Source organism: Phoenix dactylifera, chromosome 9, assembly GCF_051530095.1.
Source record: "Phoenix dactylifera cultivar Ajwa chromosome 9, Ajwa_hap1_PhDact_Kaust_v1.1, whole genome shotgun sequence".
Classification (NCBI taxonomy): Eukaryota; Viridiplantae; Streptophyta; class Magnoliopsida; order Arecales; family Arecaceae; genus Phoenix; species Phoenix dactylifera.
Window position 1 is genome coordinate 25334933 of NC_143198.1, and position 26398 is coordinate 25361330.

The 26398-nt window shown below is 38.9% G+C and overlaps 1 protein-coding gene across 3 annotated transcripts; it reads right to left on the reverse strand.

Annotated features, from left to right (window-relative positions):
• Positions 1-311: 311 nt before the first annotated feature.
• On the reverse strand, positions 312-17736 carry LOC103709291 (ATP-dependent RNA helicase-like protein DB10). 3 transcript variants are annotated; one of them, XM_008794567.6, is made up of 9 exons: positions 17481-17736; positions 17010-17352; positions 16591-16752; positions 5965-6033; positions 4819-5088; positions 3790-4140; positions 3139-3416; positions 2514-2897; positions 312-1230 (listed from the first exon to the last, which is right to left on the reverse strand). In XM_008794567.6, exons 2-9 carry the CDS (start codon positions 17325-17327, stop codon positions 519-521), a joined length of 2544 nt encoding a protein of 847 aa, XP_008792789.4. In that variant the 5' UTR covers positions 17328-17352; positions 17481-17736; the 3' UTR covers positions 312-518. The 3 variants fall into 3 exon arrangements, with proteins under 3 accessions (XP_008792789.4, XP_026661308.3, XP_017698882.3); XM_026805507.4 differs by lacking the exons at positions 16591-16752; positions 17010-17352; positions 17481-17736 and adding an exon at positions 7313-7887; XM_017843393.5 differs by lacking the exons at positions 5965-6033; positions 16591-16752; positions 17010-17352; positions 17481-17736 and adding an exon at positions 5233-5765.
• Positions 17737-26398: the final 8662 nt, after the last annotated feature.

A 26398-nucleotide genomic window follows, 5' to 3' on the forward strand; every position in this document is an offset into this window, starting at 1 on the left:
TATCTCAGGATATTATCTGCCTACATTGATCAAGATAATAGCCCAAAAACATTCACATGTAAGCATCAAGCATTTATGTTTTCCATCACAAAATGCAGAAGGGTGCATGTCAATTTTCTTTCAAGTTGGCCTATCTAGCAGCTGATGCTAGTCTTCAAGTTGATGCGGAAATTTCGTTGAGAATATAGGTACACTGAAATCCTTCACAAGCCACGATTCTTACTGGTTAGGGGAAAAAATCCCTATTCCCTGCCAAACAGACGCGTTCTATCTTACTTGGGTCAAAGGGTAGACAACCAAAAAAAAATCCGAAAACCAAGATCTCCAGTCTTTTCGAGTATTTGACAAAATAATAAGCATAGGTACCTGAGAGATGATCCATATTATTCTTACCATGATCTTGCAAACAAGGTTACAACATAACCACCATCAGAAATCAAAGCTGAAGCGGTGCCCCAGGATGCCAACCCAGAAAGATATCCAAGTTGAGCTTGGGGATCCTGTTAATTTTGACATTATCAATTGAGTGAACCTGGTTGCTCGCCTGTTGCTGTCCTCGGCGATGTTGTACCCTCTTCAGAAGGTATTACACCATCCTCCTCATCTGCAGGTATCATGCCTTCCTCTTCTTCCTCCCCACTCCTATTGCAAGGCATTGAGAGTGATTGAACAGGTTTTTCGTTAGGCCCTTCAGCATCACCATGGTCATGCTGAGATCCTTGATGCCACTGTGCTGGGCTAGCTGATCTTACTTGCTTTCCACTGTCCATATTGCCACATGGGGACATGGATCTCTCCTTCTGTAGGCTAGGTGAGTGATCCGGTTGAATCTTTTCCATGTCCTCACCATTATATGGTGACGATCCCCTCCAATCTCTGTAGTATGGCATTTTTTCTGAATGGACAGGGCTCCCAATGCGATGGTTGGTTGGTGAGGGCACCATTCTCCTTGTTAGTGGTGATTCCCGATGTGTTCGCCCAGCTCCCTCACCAAGCCGGCCATCATACCGGTCGATGCCCTGGCTAGCACTGCGACTACGGCTCCTGCTTTGACTGTGGCCACGGTTCCAGCTCCTGCTACGGCTCCTACTGCGGCTATTGCCCCACCCATCACGTCCCTCTTTAGGGCTGCGGCTGCGGCTATAGCTGTGGCTACGGCTACGATGTTTATCTCTGGATCTCCTAACAACAACCTCCACCTCATGACTGTCTCGATATCCACGATCATATCTAGCAACATCATCGAGCAATCATAAGTCTTCTTTGGGATGGTTATTAGATATCCTCATATATACAAAGAGCAAAATTTAAAACTATGGGTGGCAGTAGGGTCAGGGTGGATAGAGCATAGATCAAAAATCTGTCAACTTGAACCAACCTATTTACTAAACAATTAAAAATTCCCGACCCAAACCTGATCATTTTATTAAACAAGTAACTCAACCCAATCTACAATAGGTTGAATCAAGTTAAACAGATTACACGGTCAAGCAATGCCACCCCTACTTAATGTGACCACTTGCCAAGCCACCCAAATCAACAAGCACTTGTGTAGGGATGTGATGAGGCACAAGTGTTAGTGAAAGGGTTTTCAGCTGAGGCCTTGGTGTTTTGGAAAGTGGGTGTTATAAAATATTTGATAATAACAAAAAAAAACAAAATTTATAATTATTTATATAAGTTATATAATATTATTTAAATAAAAATATTTTTGAAAAATCTTTTGAAACTAAGAAAATTTTCCTCTATTTTTTTAACAGCCAAAAACAGTACTTTGGTTTCAAAAGATCTTTACAACATATCATCTTTGAAAACTTGATATTAATTTGAAAATTGTAACAGACTACTCTAAGTGGAAACAATTTCCTTCCATTTTAACCAGAATCATCTAATTTATTTTAGAAAACCTTGCTCAAACTATTTTCAAAACCTTTCTTTATTAAGAAATTCCTGCCTAACTTAATTTTTAATAGATAAAATGATTAGTTTGATTTTCAAAAAAAATATTTCCAAATATCACTGATTTCTAGAAATTGCAGACTAATTTTGGAAAAATACCTTCTCTTTAACACCTGGAATGATAGTATTATCCCATTGATTCATGAAAACTGGAGATTGCTTTGGAATCATCTCAAAATTAGAAAACAATATATTGAGACAAGGAGGGAGTGGACTTAAGATAGATTTCATTTTTTTTCCTTTTTTCTCTTTAATTATTAGGTAGAATAATTGTTATATAACCTACAATTATGGAAAAGTGGACAACCAACTGGAGATAATTCAAATATCTATAATAAATCAAAGAGTACTTTTGGCATAACAATGACAGAATCAGATAGAAAAATTCCCAAATATCAAAAAGCTCATATGTTTTCATATACCAAAGAATTTACTTTATTATTTCTTCCTAGATGTGTATTGCACAACCCTTGGTAGCTAGTTTAGATTAATACATAAGCAATGCTTAATAAAAGGTTATAAACCCAAAAAAGTATATTTGCAGTTATAAATACCTGCCACGAGGAGGCTCACGATCAGGTCCACGACCAACACGACTGCTATCTAATCTACCAGATGAAGGTGGCAGGCCGCGCCCACCCCTTCCACCATAAGTGGTATCACTAGATCCACGTGACCTATCACCATCACGAGCACCAGAGCGAGAACCCCAGCGGCGGGACTTCCCACCATACCCACCACGTGACACCATGACCCGTAACTCCTGAGGAACACGTTGGTCTGCCCCTTCCAGAACTTTGACAAGATCTGCTGCATATTTTGAGTCTTGATCACAGAAAAATGTATAAGCCACACCAGTGGCACCTGCCCTACCAGTTCTGCCAATCCTGTGAACGTAATCTTCAACACCCGTGGGGAAGTCGTAGTTGATCACAACCCTGGAAACAAGGGGATTTTAAAACATTTATATGCAAAAACAAACACATTTTGAGCAAAAGTCCCCAAAAAATCTGAAAAGGCAATTTGAAGCTATCATAAGTCTACACAAAGACTACAAGATAAACTGAGCATGCAACAAGATGTTCATGCTACAGATTAAAACTATAATGCCATCGGCTGGCCCTACTTTTTAACTAACTATCAGAAAATCTATATAAAAAGAAACATATGCAGCTTAACCTGATATCCTTGATGTCCAGGCCTCGAGCAGCAACATCAGTAGCTACTAGTATGGGGGACCTTCCAGTTCGGAATTGGCTTAAAACCCTGTCTCTCTCACCCTGAGACTTGTCACCATGAATAGCAGAAGCACCAAACTGACGAGTGAGGTTCCTTGCAAGCTGGTCACACATCCTCTTCGTTGAGCAAAATATTAAGACCTTAGAACCTGGATCTTGGGATCGCAATATCTGTTCTAACCGTCTCAGTTTTTCCATGGGTGTGATTATTTCCACATACTGCATTGGAAATTGGAAACAGATAACGACCATTTGAATACTATCAATTCAAAGGAAAGAGTGACAAGTATCAGGATAAGTATCAACAAATAACAGAGATGCCTAAACCAAAAAAAAAGTGATATGTTTATTTTGCACAAATAAATATATTTGCATGATAAGCACAAAAACCTAATATGATTAACATTTTTTTTTCAAAAAACTCAATATATTCTTGATAATATGGTGAAGAGAGAGAAATATTTAGAATTTAAACTCCCTTCATTTTCCATAGTAGTGAGTACAAACCTGAGAAAGATCAAAATATCTAAAATTTATTATTCATTAAACAACATGATGAAACTATATAATATCAGGCGTGTTCAGTCCATACCTGAGTGATTGCATTGTTCGCAACAAGATCATCTATGCTCCCAATGTTAACCTGAATAGGATGAACCAGCAGATCTGCAGCAATTTTCCGAACTTCTTTTGGCCACGTAGCAGTGAACATAAGAGTCTGCCGGCGATGGGGTATCTCTTTTACAATTTTCCGTATCTGTGGCTCAAAACCCATGTCCAGCATTCGGTCAGCCTCATCAAGAACCAGATATGACACCTGACGGAGGCTTACTCTTCTCATCTCTAAAATGTCATTTAGTCTTCCTGGAGTTGCAACCACAACATCTACACCCCGATCTAAATCCCTCAACTGGGGACCTTTTGGAGCACCTCCATATAAACACTTGAACCACAAAAACATAAGACACGAGTCAACAAAACAATGACTATTAGTTATGTAGAAATCATCACTTATCCTAAAAGCTTAAGCTGATAGGATGAGGTAGATTTATTTATATATTTTATATTTTCTTACACTCCCCCTCATATGTGGGCCGGACTTTTCTTTAATAAGCGAGCCCAACATGTGAAATTTTTAATAATGGGGTTAAAGAGTGCGGAGACAGGGTTCGAACTCAGGACCTCTGCTCTGATACTATGTAGAAATCACCACTTATCCTAAAAGCTTAAGCTGATAGGATGAGGTAGATTTATTTATATATTTTATATTTTCTTACAAGTTAAGTAGGCTGCTAGCAACAAAAGCACAGAGTTATTGAGAATTATGCAGATGGCATATTGTCTGCTATCATACACATTACACTAAGACCAGCTCTGCCAATTTCGGGAACATTAAACTAATATGTATGAGATCCAGAGACTAGTTTGGAGAGAGATATGAGACTGTAGGTTATCTTTGAAGATGAACAACTATTTGAGAACTAATGATACTTTTGAGTCTCATGACAAGCAGCTTTCTTCAAAATCAAAACTAGCTGAAAAACATTTGCCATCATTGATTCCAATGACCAAACAAAAAACCAACTCAAGACAGAACCAAATAACTATAGAAGGAACAAACCGTGCATGATATTCTTGATGATCGCCCGAACTTCACAGCTTCATCTTCTATCTGGGTTGCCAACTCCCTAGTTGGTGCCAGAACCAATACCGTTGGACCCATTTTAGAGTTGTTATGAAGGCGTTTCAGATGAATGAACCCTGGAATAAGATAACCAAGAGTTTTGCCTGATCCTGTCTTTGCAATCGCTACAATGTCATGACTTTGCAATGCAATTGGCCAAGACTGAGCCTGAATAGGAGTGGGAGCAGAGAAACCTGCATGGTGTATCTGAAAAAGCAAAAATCCACAAACCCATGAGGATTAATGGTCTAAAGTACTAGCTTAAAAAAATATGTATTCCTTCTTTTTCTCTCTCCCTCTCTCTCTCTCTCTTTGTGGAATCAAAGCAAAGGATTAAGCTAATGGCAGTACTCGTGTATTCCCAGAATGTACGTGGATACTTGCAGATGCAAGCTTGAGCAGGAGAAAGGCCTTCATTCTTTGGGCCCAAGTGGCAGCTTGAACAAAATCACCGGATGTAGCCCCAGCCATGAACTGGTTTCTCAGAAAGCCCTCCCATATTGGTGGGCACTTGCAAATGCAAGCCGGAGCAGGAGAAAGGGCCTTCTTTTGTCAGGACTCAAGTGGCAGCATGAACCAAATCAGCAGAGGCAGGCCCAGCGCCCCAGCCATGAACCAGTCCCTCAAAAAGCCTTTCCCAAAACTGGCAGCTGCTTGCAGATGCAAGCTGGAGGAGGAGAAAGGGCCTTCCTTTGTTTGGGCCTGTGGCAGCATGGCCCAAATCACCGGAGGCAGCCCAGCAACGAACTGTTAATCAGAAAGCCCTTCTCATATTTGGCCCACCGTAACAGGCAATCCAGCTATATGCCGCCCTCCCAAGAAAGAGGGTGGCACTACGAAGCACAGCGTACGACATTAGCTCCACCTTGGAGCAAATATCGCACCTGAGACAGAAGTACAGAATGGAAAGAAAAAAATGAATGGCTATGAGACTGAAATGTTTCACCAAACTCCAACAATTACCAAAAAATAAAAAATGTGCAGTGAACGCTCGAGCACAAGAGTGTGTTAAACTTGCACATGCTTCACACACCAAAATGATCAAATGACCAAGGACAAACAAATAGGAGACTTACTAATTACCTCTTTTAATATTTCTGAAGGAAACCCTGCAGACTCAAATGTCATGTATGGTGCCGGTACATTATCTCCCTGAAACAAAATTTCAAGCAAAGGATAACGTCAGTAGTCACTAATGCACAGCATAATGAAAACATAACAAGAAATTGGAATAAAAAAGAAACATAAAAAGCATTACAAAAAGGGAACACAAACATTTCTTTTGTCAAAGATGAAAGAAATTTATATCCATTACCATATATACTGAAGCTGCATTTTCATTCTGACCACCAGGATGAAACTGCCGCTTCTTTTTGTCGTCCTATTATATGCAAAACCAGCATTTTCACCATGGCCACCAGAATGAAAGTGCCGCTTATTTTTATCCTTCCATTCTTACTTACCATAAATCCCTTCAACATATATTAAATGGTTCATGTGTCCAAATACCCAGATTCCCATCCTGGGCAAGGCGCTCAATCATTAGGTTCTTCCTTTGTGCACTTGTTAAAATACTAGCTTTTTTGCATATGCTAAGCATGTGGTTTATTCAATAATTAATGACGCAAGTTGCACCACTAGTCTGAGTGCTCCCCATAAATAGTGGGGGCTTATCATCTTTCCCCTTCGCTTCGATTGCATCGGCACTCTAATAAAGGCAACAGCATCCCTCCCTGAGCAAGAAAAGTACAGCTCTAAAGGGAATCAGGCTACAAAGGGAGCGCCAGTTTACAAAATCCGTCCCTGTTTAAATACAGATAAACTGCCACTGGCGTTCCCATTTAAGCACATCTTTTGTTTTCTGTGGCTATTAAATATAATAATCATTTTAATAGCTGATTTTCGACTAGGGTTATTAAAACAAATAATAGTCTCAGAACCTACCTTTGCTGGTACTAGGGTTTAAATACCACTGCAATACCATGATAATGGACCCTGTTCAAACAATTATTTACCATTATAAAAACCAATGGATGTCATTAACCAGGTCAAGTTGTTTATTTTATTTTTTTTAAGAATTAAAGCAATGGTGGTTATAGTAGCTGCTATTAGTTATTATAAGAATAGAATGCTATTATAAACCAGAATGGACATTTGAATTTAAACACCTCTTATGTATACAATAATGCAGCAAGTGGTCTTCTATTGTTTCAAAAAAGGGACTACAAAACCAAAGAAATAGTCATTATAACATCATATTTGCCATTATTTTAAAACATGGATGACACTATCATTTGCGATGACTATTTGTTAATTTTGATTGGAACAGCTAAAAATAGCCATTTAAGGCCCTATTCGGTATTATTCTTTTCATGTTTCTTTTTTTTAAAACAGAAACATAGAATCCAATGTAGAAAACATGTTTGGTTACCTTGTTTCTGTTTCTTTTTTAAATAATTTTCATGATTTGTGGAAAAAGTGGAAGTGAAAAATTCACTTCCACTTTTTTTTTAAAAGTGGCTTTACATCCCTCTCTTATCCCCTCCGCCCGACCTCCCGATCTTGATGCCGCTCTTCTGCCTCCTCGACACCTTCATCGCCCTCTTTCCCACTACCCTCCACCTCTCTGGTTTCCTCCGCCGCCTCGCCACCATCCTTATCAATCCTGCCACCTCTTCCTCCACCAATTTCTGGAGTCTCGCAAGTGTCAGAACCGGTAGGAGAAGATCGAGCACCGGCGGAGATCGCCGAAGCTCCGATGCAAGGAGTTGGATGTGGGGATGGAGAGAAGCCCCTACCGCCGAGGCGTAATGCTGGACGACAATGGAGCAGTGGCAGAGAATGACTAGGATGAAGCTGCCCTTGAGCACACAGTCCGACGCCCGTTCGTCTATTCATTCCCGACATCCATCTTCCACAGTTGTCCATTTGTTCATTCTCGGCTTCCATTCATTCATCCCCGACATCCATCTTCATCCATCATTCATCCATCCATTCGTTCCCAACATTCGTTCGTTCATTCTCGATGTCCATTCGTTTGTTCATTCCCTTGGGAGTGGTGGCGTCCGTCCCTCCCCAGCATCCATCGGTATATGGTCGAGCAACTCTAATTTGAGGAACTCCCATCGTCTTGTCCCCAATTGCCCCACTCTCCCACTCCCCACCCTCTCAATGCTTGCTCGGTTCCATGCTTCCATCTTCCGCCGTGGCCTTTCACCATCTCGGGCTCGGCGGTTCTGGTATTAAAAAAAAAAAGAGAACCAAACATTTTCTATTGTAAGAAATCTGAAAAAAATGAAAACTGATTTCTTGTTTTCAATTTTTTTAAAGAGAAGAGTAGAAACGATACCAAATGTAGCCTAAAAGTATTAGTTTATTCCAAAAGGTTTAAACCAAAGGCTCAACTAAGCAATAACAAGCCTCATTTCCATTATAACAATTAATGGTAGTGAACCTTCTAGATTGTTTTAGCGTAATAATATTATTTGAATGTGGAAGCCTGCTATGTAGGGAATATTGCCATAAACAACTTAGCAAATCAAAAGATCATAGTAAGAGCAATATCATTTTAATGACTGCTTGTGAAACTTTGGTCCTTGTACAGATACAATTATATGAGAAAAACTATATTAAACTTAATAGTTTCATTTGCCTTGTACAAGAAGTCCCATTGTACTCTCTTTTCAACATCTCCATTTTTAGCCAACGAGATTGGGTCCCATTGTTGGTGCCCTTCTCTCAAAGGCTTGCTCTTGGGAAAGGTCCAGGTTGAACATTACCCTAATGGTTGCTCATTACCACCGCATTTCAACCCCCCATCTCTCTACATATGTGTGTACAAGCATGTGTATGCATGTATGCATGTACGTATCTATGAAATAAAGGTCAAAAAACAAGCTTAATTATATCGGGTTATAGGTGTCAATCCGTATCGCAAATGCGAGCATAGGGCACCAATGTATGCTTGAGTTCCATGCATTTTGCAAAGGTATTAAATGGTATTAAACCATATCACCCCATATCAAACCGAGCATGACTGGATATGGCTTGGTGCCAAGCCAAAAAAATGAACAAAAACACTTTCCTTTTTTAATATTACCATTTCATTCACTTAAAAAACAACTAAGAAATTTTTTTGTTGGCAATAGAGACATGAGAAGGCGCCATTTTCATATTAAACTATAGTTATGATAAAGCTATACTCAATGGTCAAAACATGGCCAATCACCAACGCAATTTGGTGTTTCAGTCACTATTTAGCAACTCAATCACAGGTCAACCATGGGTCGATCATTGACCCATGGCATTCATTAACATAATAAAATAAATTAATATCTAGAAAAAATAAAAATATAAATAAACATGAACAAACTTTTTAAGAAGAATAACTTCATTACATATGCAACATCTATACCATAAAACTGATAGGACCTAACAATTTATTTTTGTTAAAGAAAAAAGATGTGCATTAATATCTCTTACTAGACAAACCCTGTAACTAATTTAGAAAAGTAAGGACGGCCAGGGGGATTCAGGACTTAGACAAGTTTTTAACATAGAAAAGATCACATCCTATTCCTAAAAAATAAAATAGAAAATAAATATTTTTTTAACATCCTTAAGAGTGGTTGATCTGGGTAGGATCAACATTGTGCCGACCCAAGCAGGTCAGGTTGACTTGGATGGGTCATCAAGTCGCATGGTTTTTGAGATTTACGGGTTTGGGATGGGTCAGCTCATCCAGGTCTTAAAATATAGGTTATACTGCAATTATAATAACATATAATAGTCATTCATGATTAGTAAAACTGTAATATCAATATCTTATAGCTATAAAGCAGTTCTCTAGTTATAGTGTAGATATACTATAATATAGTTATAAGATAGTAAGTATGCCATAGGTCTGAAATAGTCATAACACAGCTAATAATATGGTTATATTATTGTTTTGATATATGTAAGTTGGACATGTGGTAAAACTAGAAAAATATAAGTTAAGAATAGAATATTAGAGCAGATATAGGAGTTCCACAAAATATGGATAAAGTGAAGAAAATCACCTAAGATGGTATAGACATGTAAAATGATGATTTATGAGGACTTCAGTAAGAAGAAGTATTACAACTTGTCAACATAAAGGAAGGGAAAATGGAGGTTGCAAGAGAAGTATTGAAAGAATTTGAAATAACATCAGAGGTAACCTTCAGAAGGAATGTCTAGCAAATACGGATCCACATAGCCAACCCTAAATAGTGAAGATTAGACTGGACAATTGTGGTTATTATGATTATACTATAGTTTTAGTAAAGTTACACTAAAATTGGACAATAGCAAGAACACAATTATTCATTAAACTATTATTATAACATAGTTATATAATTATACTACAATGATAACATAGCTACACTCAAATGACACTGCGTGGCGTTCAACATCCATATGTATCATCATTCTTGATTCTATGGACTATAGAGACATTTAGATTGTTCTTTTAACGTACACAACCAAGCCTAAGTGCAGTATAAATAAGTTTATAAGTACCAAACCAAGAAATGGGGGTGGGGAGCTCGAGTCAAGGTGTGCCAATGTATTCCATGCAAGTAGCATCATGCATATAATGTGCTAGCCCATGCTGAGTGTCAGCACAGCATGGCACATTGTATATGTGCCTTGCCAATTCCCTAGCCAACATGAGCATAGCATGCAGCACCTAAAACCTTGTTTGCATGTGTGTGGAAGTGTTTCTCTATTAGTCATTATGTTAAATGGAGTTTGCATCTTTCACGTGAAGCTTTTTACTAAATTAATTAAATATTTCACGTGCAATGCATGTGCCAACTAATTATTATAAGTACAAACATGGTACGCCATACCATATTGAACCAGATGGTACAGGGCATACCATACCAGTTCAGTACCTGTATATGGTACGGGAGGCATACTGGCACTCAGTACGCCGAACGGGCCCCGTTACCAGGCGTACTGACACAGTGACAAGGTGGCACCGATACAGAACCTGGTACCAAGATGGCATACGTTAAGTACAAAAGAATATTACCTTTACATAGAAAACAAAGCATGCAATGTATTGCATGTGGCTTCAACCTCAGATTGCATTGATCACCCATTTAATTTAAAAACTAAATCCAGTACCACATTTAACAATATTCACAACCAATAAGTTTTATCTTAACATTGAGATAGTCTGAATATATTTTCTCAACCATTCTTTACCAAAAGTCTCAATCTATTTTCTCAACAATCCTTTCCCTATAAAAATAAAACTCTCCAAGTTGAAATCTTTTCAAACCCTTTTCATAAATTCCATCCAGATTTTTGTTAGATCCTCTCCTACTATTTAGGTCTTGTACACCCGTTCTTACTCAATCTTCCCAGGTCTTTTGCTTCACATGCCTAGAGCAAGAGTTTTTAAGTATTGTAGTACAATGGCTTAACAGCACGGTACACACCATGATGCCCCATATTGACTCATGTTTCATCAATATGCCTTGGTACAGGACATATCATATGCAGTATGATCAGTTCTTCAAACCTTAACAAGTTGGTTTTAAATCAGTTTATTCAGAAATGCAACAGCGAGTTTGCTACATACCCAAATTTGACAAGTTTGAAATTGATTGTTTAATATTTGAAAGGACAAATGTATATACGGAAGAATAGAAAGGTAAACATGGTGATTAATTCATGCAGTATTGGACTCTGGATTTGGGGTAATTTTTTGCAGACATTGGAAGCCTTTATCTATAGTGCCAAGAAATACTTGATTATGGCCAGCTAGATTGTTTTTCAAGTAATTGAACAAACAGATTTAAAAATGTCTTAAGAAGCAGGGTATTGAATTATGTGACATTGAACTAAAATTGGAGGGCCTTTGCTCATTCTATTGATTTTTGTAGAACAAAGAAGGGTCCACAAAGGCTCAAAAGCGATTTATTTAACAAAAGAACAGAGTAACTTAATAAAATAATTTTTCTACTATCTACTAGTTATTCAGTTCACTTTGGATAAAGCATTTCTAATGCTATACACAAATTCTAGTTAGCAAAATTCGAAGCTGGAGGTCTAGATTTGGAGGCTGCAAAATAAAAAATATAAACGAAGCCAATCACCAGCACTATTTGAAGTGTCACCAAACCAGAAATTATAAGTTATAGAGTTACCATCAAGTTGACATGATCTCAATAGTCCTAATGGCAAGTTACAGTGTTTTAGCACACTAGTTCTATTTGTACGATCCATTTTTGGCCCAACATGTTGCACAAATATTTGGTCTCTAGGAAGGGATTAGACATAAAAATTAAATCAACAATTTAGATTTTCATGTTGAACCCTCCATCTTCTAAATTCACATGACCAAACTTGTACTAAAATTCATCTACATGGATGCACATATGGGATGTCTTTAATGTACCCAATAATGTCAATTATGCCCACAAAACATCCCTTGAATGAGCAAGCCTGAGTTGTCAGATGCATGCTTAAGCTAGGTTATAGAAAGTGGATGTGGGCACCGGAGCAAGTTCCAACTAGAATCAGAGGTATTGCAATTGTATAAAGGCAATGGCCAGGAAGAGACCAAGTTGGAGCATGTGTTGCCACGGTGGAGGCAATAGCAAGGGAAGAAAAATGTGGAAAAAGGAAGGAAGGAAGGGGGGGGGGGTTGAAGATGTGAGGAGAGGAGCTAGGCAAAGGAAAAGGAAGAGGGAAACTCTGGGCTAATCATGCATACTTTGGCCTGCCAAATGCAAGTCTTTTGACAATACTTTTAACAGTTACCACCTCACAGTAGTGCAAATCTTTGTGGGAAAAGCTAAACTACATGAATCCCAAAAAATAAAGTTATTACTTTTTGTAACATTTAAAAATTAGGATCCAAACTCCAACTTTTCCATGAATGCACCAGAACAGCAAGATAAATTTTCTTGCTTCATCTAGATAAAAGTTCTGTTTCATGCACATGCTGAATAACGAACAACTTCGCATTATATTGCCCCACCACCTGGCATGCAATTCCACCAAAAGTTTCAAATTAGCATGCTAAAATGTTTTCTTTACTCATTTCCAATCTAAACCAACTGTGGTTATTTTAAGCAATATTACTAGACATATTTTGGAACTGACCATTTTTATCTAATATCTAGATATCTAAACTCATAAATTATCCTAGAAATTTCTCTAATCATGTTTAACATTTATATTTCTTAATCTCAAGCAATATATCATACAAACTAATATCACACAACCATGTATACGATACACACTAATACATGTCTATATGCCATGATATAAATTGTAAGGATTGATATTGGCATAGTTAGGCTGCAGCCCGAAGTCAAGCTGGTAAGGTTGCTGAAATCTGCCTTTCTCTACATCCTCCTTTCTCCTATCCTCTCTTTTAGTCTTCTCTCCAAAGGCACTCTCCATTTCTAATGCTATACACAAATTCTAGTTAGGGGAAATTAGCTTAGGACAGTTCAGACTGACTCAAGCCAGTTCGAGCTAATAGGTCCCAAGGGGGTGAAGATCGGGACAAAGATTTTAAAGGGCATCTTGTTCTTATTCAAATTCTAATAGGTCTCCTCATATGATTGAGCTGAAGATTGATCCATCTATAACAAGGATTAGTAAAATAGCTCAAATCTTCATACAGTAATTCTATATACAAATTGGAAGTTCTGCCCTGTAGATCTGACCATTTTGAGAAGTTGACACCTTGCAGATCCAAATGGACTAAAAGATACATTATTTCTTCCATGACATCTACTAAAGCACATGCTTGATTAGCACAAAAAATAGCTAAAAAATACGTTAGGGGTCTAATGAAAGAACATCAAGAACAAAATCCAGCATAAAGACAAACTATTTTCTATCCTCAAAAAAACATTACAAAGAAAAAGTGAATAAGAATGAAATTCTTTAACAAATAGATGATGAAACAAGAATTGTTTGATAGAAAGCTTGCTCTATGTAAAGCTATCAGATGCTTTTTGAAGAAAAAAAACATGCCTTAAAAGTCTGAGTAAAATAGATGTATGGTTTGAACTATAATGAAAGGAGACCTATCCTATTTGTGTCGCAAAATGAAGGACTCTTTAGAAGGCATCAACCAAGTCTTTTTTGAAACCTGGTCAGGGATGCACTCCAAGGAAGGCAGATTTCCCTTATTCTTATACATCTAAAAGGGTGGTAGGTGCATTTAATATGCGCCATCAAAAAGACAATTGATCTGTTCTATCCTAAACCTAAAGCAAGCATTGGAGCAAAACATTAATTCATTGAGCCATCAGCCTAACACAAGAACTCCCAAACAATCAGACATTACACAAGGGTAGGATATGTGCAAGATCTACACATACAAGCAAGTAGAAATGCAGGCCATGAATAAAAAGTTAAATTTCGGACAACATATTAGGCATGTCCATCACTACTATCACAATGCCAAGAGATGTAGTAGGGCCACACTTACCTCCCTACTTGATTGCTCTTTTTCGTACTGATCTTCAATATTTATAAATTAAAATTCATTTTACTCTCTTGAGGAAGCGATGAACTGGATGTATTCAATGTAAAGAAAAATAACTCATTTCCATTATTTAAATTAAAAAAAACAAAAAAACATGAATCTGATCCTTTATTGCCCGTGCAACAGCGAATGCATCTAAGCATGCCTGATCCTAGCATTGTGGATATTTAGACAAAAAGCTTCTAATCTTTGTTCTAACCCAAACCCCCTCAAACTCAAGGTTGGTCTCCACATGAGTTGACCACGAGCATTGTCTCTTACCAATGCAGTGGATAGTAGGTACATTAATAGTTAAATGAGGAAAGCTGAGCAGGTGAGATAGCTGTCAGCATGAGCTACTAACACAAAATGGCTCAAGAATAGATCCCAGAGAAGAGAAGCAGACAGAAAGATCACAAGCATAATGATGATCAATCTAGTTAACAGGTCAAAGCAATTGTCATGTAGTTCACGTGACAAGGTAAATCCATATGGTAGGTACTGACTAGAACAAGGATGATTTCTTGTTAGCGGCCCATGGTAGATTCAAGCTAGGGAAAAGCCCAAATTACAATGACAACAGCCAGAAGAACCACTAACATAGACTCTAGGAAGGAATATTACAAGATGAAAAGTCGATATGCAAGATGGCGACAGAACTGCTGCCTCACATACATTCGAGTGTTGTCCACTGCTGGCGAATGCCATACAACATGCACCACATGGTATGGATATATGTACACTGTGTTCTGTGAACCGGTCTATTGCAGTCCATGCTGATTGGCAAGAATTGATGCATACCATTATGGACTCATCTTTTCCATATTGCAGCCTGTAATGTGGCTAAGCACATACCTAGACAGCATAATATCATACCAACCAGCGACTGACATAGGTGCAACAAGCAGTAGCTTTCTTATTAACCTTACAGAGCTGCCTTGCAACTTGAACAGCAGAATAGCTGGCATATGTTCTATTGAATTGAAGGAAAATGAGTGAAGATAGGCAACAAATAAAGGGCAAGCATGGTGAGAGAAGAGATGGGTCTTGAAGGCATCTGAACATGGCAATATTGTTCAAGAAACTAACCTAGATGGTTGGGATATGCACATTACACATAGATGGTCATGATTTTTCATCTAGGGCATTGAAGTAGAAATGAAGCTACTACAGTTAAAGTTAAGCAGCACCTAGTCAAAAGACCAAAGCAGTTTTTCAAGTTATAAGGCCAAAGCAGTCTTTCAATTAATTCCCCAGGCTTTTCCAATTCTTTTCAACTACCCAACAAATGTTGTAAATTATACCTAAAGCAGGTGTTTTTAAAATATCTGCCTCTCCACATCCACACCTGCACCCGCTCCCAGATGTACACCCAATTCTGACAACTAAGCAACCACTGCCACCCACCCACCCACCCCCCCCCCCCCCCCACACAAAAAAAAAACAAAAAACAAAGGAAGACCCTAAAAAGAGAGGAAAAGGAACTTGTACATAAAAAGTGATAAGCATATGCATAAATAATACACTATAAAACCAGTTTCTGCAACAGAAACAACAGAAGATAAAGAAAAATCAGATAATCTTTATAGAAAGATTTTTCAAGGAACATATTATATGAAAAAAAGAAGTCAAAGGAACAATAGCCACTCAAAGTATGTAAACTCTCAGAAATTTAAACACAAGCCAGTTGACAAATAGAAAAGAAAAGCAGGAAAAAAAAACTTGAAGGATGAAAGATGTACATATTTTTCAACTAAATCTCTCTTTCAATCATATCTTTCACAAGAAATATAAAACTAAAAGAAAAAACAAACAAAGCACCAAAAGTGAAGATAGACAATAAATATACGTGTCAGGGTCATTGAAGTTGTCATAAAAAGAAACATATAGGCTTTATGATAACGTCTCACTGACTTTATCAAGTTCAGATATTCAATACGGAGCTGGAAGACATATGCTCACTCTATTTACTTTATGGAATAAATCATCAAATTCATGTGGATGAGATAACATAATGTGATGACTGAGGTCTGTAGTTATTAAATTGTATATGAGCATGCAACATTCGAAGCAAGATATAAAAGCTAAATCTCTGAAAATGACCCCATACAGATTTGAACAGCAAAAATATTTTCAACAAACAGGAAGCGATTTCAGTCATGATCAAGATGTCATTTGGCACATACAGTGACGATTATTTCATGTTGACGGCGATATGCTTCTGCAGACAAAGCACCTCCCCCAATTGAAGATGATCCATGAACTCTGGCAGATGCCGTCCTCAAATCCCATGAAGCCCTTGCATCATGCCCATGATTTTGACTGCTGCTACCTCTCGCACCTCCATGCTGAAACAAATCAATGCAGACAAATATACTTAAGCATCAGTCCCCACCTGACCAAGAATCACATATCATCTGCTGTTTCCATCATAAACTTAATGGTCCAATACCTCGTCAGAATTATTATTAAATAGCAAACAAATATTGAAAGATCAAGAGACAGCAGAGAAAAAACAATTGCTTTTTTTTGGTGTTGGTATTTTGGTGTGGAGCAATCTTTCTTGGCAAAGTTTAGACTTCTAATCATGAGAAAACCAACCAACCTGATGGCTGCTGCGTGAGCGGCCGTGGCGGCCATCATCGTCATGAGAGTCCCGCTCCCGCTGGTTGTGAGGGACAGAAGAGCTGACGGCCACGGAAGCAGATTTCGGAGGAGGATGAGGAGGAGGAGGAGGCAGCAGAGGCGGGGGAGGCGGGAGCTCGGTGACGGGCCGCTCATACTGGGTGACGTTAGTCTCCGGGTTCCAGTAGTAAAGGTACCCCGTGCTCCCATCCACCAGGGCCTTCCAGGGTTTAGGAAGCGTCGGGTCCTCCGGGGCGTACCTCGGCCTGCTCGCCGAAGCCGATGCCGAGGCGGTCATCCTCGGAGATCTGTTCTTCTATCTCCTGGAAATCGGCAATAAAGAAATAATGGGAGAAACCCTAGGTTCAGAGAGGGGCGAAAGAAAGGGGACACAAAAAGGCTAACTTTGTTGAATCTTGAGATAAAGGAGAAAGGAAAGAAAAGGAAATACTGCGTCAGATTGATCAATTGGAAGCCGAAACCCCAGAGAGAGAGAGAGAGAGAGGACCAAGAGTCGGTGAAGGAGGCTGGCCTTCGCTGCCTTCAGAAGACGAGATCCGGTGGAGAAGAACCCGACGCTTTCTGGCCGTATCTGGAATGGGGAAAAGAGCGAAAGAGGGGGGAGGGAGGATGCGGGGGGCGAAGTCCGGCCCTCCCCACCTTTTGTTATTGGAGGATGAACCGAAGCGAACCGAACCGAAAACAACGAAACCACAGGTTGGGGTCGCCCCTTGGTTTGACGTGAATGATGTCTTAACGGGACAACTAGCCCTCCCAAGAAGAGATTGGCTTGAGCCTGTTTTTTTCCACAGTTGAAATGGCTTGTTCTTCTTGTGTAACATCATGCTTTGGAGGAGATCGAGGTTGAAGTTGTGGAACAGTGACAATTTGGGATGAACAGGCACTGTCATCTGAATTTCGAAATAAAATTGGTAATTGAGATTGATCATCTTCAAAAATTTTGATCACCCTAAAACTAAACTGATGGTGATCTGAAAAACATGGCTGCCATTGACGATCCTTTCAATGATAGGTGGAAAGATGAATCTGTCAGTTTTTGAGTTCTTTTCTATTTTAACATTGACCGCTATCGCACCTTGTAAACATAGGTAATTCAGACCACATACGGGTAGCTTGTAAACATAACTTAGTTAATAAAATCATACAGAGATAGGAAAGGAGAATTCGCTCAATTAGGCTGCTCTCTTCACAGCAAATTCAGATCATCAACACAACATATTCGAAGTTCATGTAACGGCATCAAACAAAACATGATTGGAGAACAAATAATACAGCAGAATAAATCTTAATAAAACAAAAATAAAAAACAATCATGTAAATTTTTATTTATTAGCATAAAAATAAAGAGTCAAATTCAGCAAATACCTTGCAAAATAGATATATTTCAGTCTCAATAAATTGAGATAAAGCTGTGAAGTTATCTGTAAAGAATAGATATTTTTCACCTACTCTTTTTTTTTGGCAGAAAACCATGTGATAAATAAATGTATAATAGATAATTAATTGCATGCAGATTTTTCTCACGGGCAAATCGACGGCATTAACCATGATGGCCACTAGAATTGAGGGTAGTTTTTGAAAAACAAAATGACCTTGATTTCTAGCTCATGAGAAAGTAGGTTTCCATGTTTGAAACCTCCAACAGGTGTGAGTTACTCAATTGACCCTACTTTTCTCCTTCCATTTCTTGCGAACCGAATGAATCGATTGTTGGCTCATTTTGTTAAAGCCGGCCACATGGCTTCTATTTGATGGTCAGGCAAATAGATAGCTGCGCTCTTGGGGGAGGGGTGGGGGGAGGCAAAGATAAACACATCACTGATGAAGCACAACCTTAGTCTCTGACAACTGAATTGGGATATCGAAGAAGGGGAAAGAGATCGCCGCCAGGCGGAGGTAGTAGTTCTAACTTCTAACAACTTGGCCAAGTGCGGGAGCCGATATAAAAGCTGCCATCGTCGAAGCAGTAGAAAATGGAAAATTCAAGACCATTGAAACAGAGGCAATGGTGAGGCCTTGTAGAGGCGGAGGTGGAGGTCGTGGGCGGTGTCAAACTGGGCGTCCTTCCACTTGATGGAGCTATCATCTTCTTCTGATTTTTTTTTGACTGTACTCAACTATGTTTGGTGTGTGAAGAGCCGGTGTACCAAAAAAAAAAAAAAAAGAAAGAAAGAAAGAAAGCTATCATCGCTAATGGTGATAGGAAGTCAAGGTCGGAGAGCGGAGAATGAATTCATCACTAAAGATATGAAGAATGCTGCAACACTCCTCAAAGGAGAAAGAGATCGCCGTCTATCCATAGCTATGGCAGAATCTCTTCCACTTCTTGATTTTCTTCTCCCTCCTATGTTTCTCCTTTTTATTGAGCGTTATAGAGAGTTGCAAAGAGAGCACAAGAGAAGGGAAGAGAGTAAAATTCGTCGAGCTGGTACCAGAATCCGTACCGATCGGCGTCCAATACAGTTCAGTACCGAACCAAACCGATATGGCAGTGGTAAATGGCCCATACCCAATCGGTTCGAAATTAGATTGATTCGGTGAAAACCGGCCGATTTGAACCGAGTTGGCACCAAATCGGCCAGTTTCGAATAGTAAATAACTAATTCTGACCGATTCAATATCGAATATAAATGATGCAGAAAAAGAGGTAGAGGAGAGGGTGGTTAGAGCCCTTGGCCCTCAATCTCGTATATAAAATTTTTAATTTAAAAAAAAAGTGAGAAAGAAAGAAAGAAGGGGTGTAAGATATCCCACGTGGTATCTCAGTCTGGTATATAAATAAAAAGAGAGCCTCACCGTATCCCACGTGAGTTTTTGTTTTTTTGATTTTTTTTTGTAAAAAAAGAGAAATAAGTGAGAAACAAATAATTAAAAAAAAGGTATCCCAATCTCACATACTTTTCTCTGAAAAAACAGAATCTCAGATGGTACTCCACGTACATAAATTTTCTAATAAAAAATATGCGAGCAAAAAAAAAAAAAAAAAGGATGCAAGGATGAGAAGGTGGACGGCAGTGGGGCGTCTGGATATCTGTTCGGGAAAAATCTTTCTTTTTAGGAATTTTTAACTCCTAAATTTGATAACGGACTAAACCTGTTAGCAACTCCATTGCCTTCGTTACCTCTCTTTAATTAAACAGCAGAGATTAATTTATTTAATTCCGAAGGCCGGCCACCATCGGAATCAAATCCCTGTGCTTCAAGAAAACATCATAGATTAGAAAACATCAAGATGAACAGATCATAACTTACCACAGTGCTTCAGGCCTTTTGGCACTCGATAAAATTATTGATGATAGATGATATTACTAGCTAATTACTGAATGTTTAATAATCAGACAGTGTCTAGAATTATACTGCAGCAATGCTAATTACTGAATGAAACTCTTGATTTTAAGCAAACAAGATCGTGCTCTGCCAGTTACAAGTGTTATCTGCTTATGAAAGAAGCACATACCTTGGCTTATTCTCCATGAATAAAACCATATACCTAACAGCATATTTCTCTCAGGCTAAAGGTATTGATTAGAAATTCTAATTAAGCTTCCTAAAAAGTGTTTTAGTGTAGAAGAAAAAGTAGAAAAATCAGAGTGACTTCTAGAATTTAAACTGATGAAAAATAACTAATTAAATATATGGCTGTCTGCCAAAGACCTTCCAACCCACATGCAATGCTTCTAATGGAAGGATGCTAATTCAAAGTACTCCAGTTACAACCATTCAAGAAACTGGAAGCACATATTTTCAATTTGTCATTACAAAAGAATAGTACCATGGAGACTAACTCAAGAATACCATTCCTCTTCTTTTATGCATTTCCATTCAAGAGTTTATATGAAATCATATTAATCGAAAGATTAATGTATTAAGCAACATATTACCAATGATCAGTCAAGAATTGTTTTGTCACAATATCAGACACCGATAGTGGAATAGATGGGAACTACTGAAAGATTGAGGTAAAACAGACCAGGTTTTCTGCAAAGATACTATATGATAGAACAGACAACCAAGTGAGCATCTATGTCATCATCAAATTTGATTCCCCAAAACCGCATCTTCTACCATAATTATATCCGATTGCACATTCTAAGAATCAAAGACTTGGGAATACAGATCCATAAAAAAAGAAATATGAGTTGATGCATGAGAGGGTAGAGTAGGCAATCCATGCACATCCATTTCAAATAAACAAGACTGCTTACGTATAAGGATACACCAACCGAGTCATAATTTTATTTAGAAGGTATTGCAAATCAAGAATATTAAGAACATCAAGCATGAATCCAAGTGATAGCATGAGTTCATCTGTCTAAAATAATACCTTATAGACTCCAAAAGTCTATGTACTATATGCTTAAAAATAAAGAGAGGGGGAGAGAAATTAATTGTATGGATTCATCCATAAAAATGAAGTTATGGTAGGTACATAATAACTGAGAAAGAAATTACATACATAAAGAAAGAAATTATGGTAGGTATGGATGCATCCAAAACTGGAAAATACACAAAATGAAGTTATGGTGATCGATTCATAATAAATGACATCTGCAGCTCTATAAATGCTAACATACTGCAGCATGGTGCTGTATAATCATTCTAAAACTTTATGTACATACATAATAACTGTTCTGTTGTTTAGGTTTAAGCCAATAAGAGGAAAATGGATGGCAAACTGATCATATAAAAATCTGTGGCATATTTAAGATAAAATAGTATCCTGATACTGAAAAAAAAATACTGCCATGCTATCAAAATAAATTGTGTTAATGTTACTTAGGGCTCGTTTGGTTCGCGGGAAGCATTTTCCTCCCTCCTAGGAATATAATTCCTAGGAAGCAAATTCCTGGAAAGAGGATGCCTGGAAAAGTAATTTTAGCATGTTTAGTTGACAATAGAAAAGTGACAGATTTTCAGAGGGCTTATGTTTGGTTGACCATCCACTTTTCTAAAAAAGTTATGTGCAATTCCTATTATACCCTTAATAAAAATTAGCTCTTTAATGCCTCTTTAATGCTGAAGGGTTTTTTAAAAAAAAATAAAAATGGAGTGATTTCGAGCTCATAGGAAAGTAACTTTTCCATGTTTCTCATGGAAAAGACTTTCTCATGAAATGTAGGAATCATATTTCCATGGAAATACTACTTTTCCTTCTCTCTCTTTTGAAAACTCCAACCAAACAAAAGGCATCTCATTACTTTTCTGTTGACCACACATTTCCCCCTTTTTTTCCGCAAACCAAACGAGCCCTTAGGATTAAATAATCATTCAAGTACAATGGGCCACACCATCTCATAAATTTCAACCAATTGTACAATGGCACACAACTGCAGATAAAATGACTAAAGCATACACCAAGAAAGAAGAAAATAATGCGACCTTTGGACATATTTCCTCGGTTCAAGAAATTATCAGATTAAATTCCATTGATGTACCATATAAAGGAAAAGATATGCAAGTGAATTTGTGCCAAATAGCAGCCTGCCAATGGTCCCTTATACAGTCAATATATACACCTTCAGAGGTCAACTCAACAGAATTGCCCGGTGATAATGTTTACTTTTCCATCAATCTCTTAACATCAGCAATCCAACACAAAGCAAACTGGATCATGCAACTCTGAATTCCAAAAAAAATACGGTTTCATAAGAAAGATGAAAACCGTTCATTATGTCTACCTCTTTCTTTATTTTCAGAAGAAAGACACAACTACAACCAATCCAACCATATATGCCTGCCCTGACACTCTTTGCCGTTTGCTACTAATATTACAATTAAGATGCTCCAGTATTGTACTCCTCGAATTTTTTGTATCTTATTATGACTCATTATCTATTAAGTGGAAGAAATGTCATCCCACCTTTGAGGATTCAAGTAATACGCCATAATAGGAAAAAAAATAAAAATAAAAATAAACACCATTTTGCCAGTGAAACATTATTTAAGTTAAAACATCAAGATGAACAGATCATTAGTCGCCACAGTGCTTCAGGCCTTTGGCAATTTACATAATTACAGATAGATGATACAACTAGCTAATTACTGACATGTTTAAAAATCGGATAATGTCTAAAATTATACTTCAGCTGTGCTGAAAGGTATTAATGATTTCAGGTAATAACAATGATTTAAGGTAAACACATTGTAATGCTTCACATGCATCTTTCTTTTGAGGTGAATCTTTTGATTTTAAGCAAAACAAGTCATACTCACCTGCCAGTTACAAGTATCATCTACTTATAAGGACCATGTACCTTGGCTTACCCTCTACAGATAAGTCATTTAGCTAAACATCAAAGTTCCGTCAGACTAAAGTTATTAATTAGAATTTCAATTTAAAGACAAACTAAAGAATCAGAATAACGTAATAAAATTTCAACTGAGGAGGATATATGCAAACCCACTTTTGGATATCATGCATCAAACTACCAAGAACCTACAAATCACTATGCAAAGATTCCAAGGATACAATTCAAGTGACCAACCATTCATGATGCTGCAAAACACATAACAACATTGCAAAAGAAAGTACCATGAAGACCTAATCAAGAAAATCATTCCTCTCCTTCCATGCATTTCCATTCAAGATTTTAAAAGAAATCATAGTCATCAAAAGACTGACGTATGAAAACTGAACCTAGAATTGTTTTGCCAGAAAAATCTGGCTGCAATTTTCTTATCAGCAGCAAAAACACCAAAAACAACAGATAACACCTGGCAAGAACTGTTTTGCCACAGCATTACTCTCCTTCTCCGTCCCCCTGTCTCCATCTACAAATCATCCTGGGAATAAAGCTTCTATGAAAGATATCAAACTGTTTGTGCATGCATTTATCCAATCATGAGGCAGTAAATCTGTAAACCTTAAACGCTTAACAGAATGGCGATCAAGAAAAGAAAGAAATAGCTAAAATCCAGATCAGATAGCACTCAAGAATTCATTACTCTCGCGCGTCGCTTTACCTCTGCCTGATGTTGCGAAAACAGACATTCACAGCCACCGCAGCAAGTGCTCCTACCGACGCCACGGCTGCCAACACCCAAGAAAGCTTCAGACCCCTCGCCATCGGCGCCACAGCAGTATCATGCTCGCCTTGGATCCCAACATGCATGTCGATCTGGGACAGGATTCCAGCGAGCTCCCTTTCCAGTCGAGTCTTGGTCTCCTTGAGGGCCTTAACTGCCTGCTTCAGCACATCTTCCCGCGCCTCCCTGATCTCGACCTGGTCCTTCACGGCCGCCTCCGCCTGGTCCATGGAGTGCCACAGATCCTCAGAAAGGCCACGCACCTTCATCTTCAGAAGATCGGCCCTCGTCCGGAGAGCTAGGAGATCCAAGTCCTTCCCCCCCTCTGCGGCGGCGAGGAGCCGAACCTCGAGGGCGGAGATCTCGGCCTCCAGCACGGCGTTGGCATCGGCGAGGTTGGCCTTCTCGGCCTGCAGATCCTTGATGGCGCGCTTCAGGCGGTTGGCCTCGGCCTCGAAGTCGTTGGAGGCGACAGCGGCGGCGGCGAGGTTCTCCCGATTGCGGTGGAGCTCCTTGCGGGCGTCGCCGAGATGGAGCTCAAGAACCCGTTTCTCGATATTGAGGGCTCGGATCTCGTCGAGGAGGAGGTCGATCGTGCCATCAGAGTCGGCATCGGCCTCGGGCTCGGTCTTTTTCTCCTCCCCGTCGCCTTCTTGATCTTGATTGAGCGTTGGGATTAGGGTTTGGTCCTTCTCGGGAGCGTCGCTAGCGTTGGAGAATACGTCGTCGCCTTTGCTCTCCATCGTGGGGTAAGGTGAGGGTCGATCGGAGCGCCGCTGCCTTTCTGCTTTCTTTCGTCAAAGAATGAGCGGGAAGGATGGGAGAAAGGAGAGGAAAAGATATAGTTATAGAGGAAGTTACGATGGTGGATGATCGTCTGACCGTGGCGGCATTACGATGGTGAACTGAATTCATCGTTTATCGTACGTTTTGCGGGAGGCAATCAGGCAATCTTGACCGTAGATTTCAAGTTATATCATCTAATATCTTAATCACCGCAAGGGAAACGGACTGTATCTTTCGTGCGATAGGATTCCCCTTCCTCAGCACGAATCGACCGTTGGATCATCTGATCGCTTTGAGATCTATACATGAGAATGAAAAATGAGTTCGGAATGCTTTAAGAGTTGTGCATTCAGTGATCCGGTGGTGGATTCTAAGCGAAGGGGAATCCTTTGTTTGCGCACTAGGTACAACCTTCTCCCTAGTGCAAGATACTTTGAGGGTAGTACATAAACCATCAAGGTGAGGAGTGGCTCCATGAATTTGGAACCTCAAGACGAACTCACTTACAAAAATAATAAATGTATTTATAGCTAAGAGTCTCTTAGGGCCTCATAATAAAAATACTGATTGCCTTACTGATTGAAGAATTTTAAAAAATTTGTCACATGTGATGTGTTCTTTTTCTACTTTTTTAACTTTGAAAAATTTAGCAAATGTCACATTATCTACGATTTCTTGTCATGTTGTATTTTTAAAAATAGCACTTAAAATTTATTGCAATACACACAACAATTGATTATAAAATTAGCATGTCGATATTTTTGAGTCTCATAATATTTTCGTGTGCACATAAGGAGCACTATAATCTCTTTTTTTCTAATGAATTTTGATTAAAAATTACTACATTTTTAATTTTGCAAAATCATATAGGAATATTTTACAACCTAATCCACATTTAGCCTTATTCTAACCAAATTGCCCCCTAGATAACCACCAACCATTATCGTAAACATATACAATGCCCAAAATTGAGGTTGGCTCAACACAGCACGGAAAGTTATCGAAAAAAGAGGGACATCTGAGGCACTCTTTCCGTTGTTGCAGCGCCCAGGTTCGCCCTTGTTTCTTGGGTGTCCCCACCCCTTGGTCATCTCAAAGTGAACTTCGATGGTAGTATATCGGTGGATGGTATATCTGGAGGTGTCGGATTTGTGATCAGACTCCTTTGGCAGGCTAGTAGCAGCCGAGGGTCGGCGCACGCTTGGGCTTACTATTGTAGGGGCAGAGTTTTGGGCTGCATGGGAAGGGCTGTCATATACGAGGAGGTTCCTTAGAGCTGAGAGGGTGTATCTCGAGAGGGACTCTTTTGTGGTGATTGACTGGATCCGAAGTGTGGATAGATATGGTGATTGTCATCCTCTCATTAGAAATGCCCGTAGGCTGGCTCAGGAGATGGGTGGCTTGCAGGCAGCACATGTGTTTCGGAAGGCGAACAGGGCAGCAGACTAGGTCGCCTCCTTCGTTGTTTGGTATTCCGTAGATTTTCTCTGGACATCCACAGGAGACATTCTCTCTTCTTTGTACTTTTTACTTTCT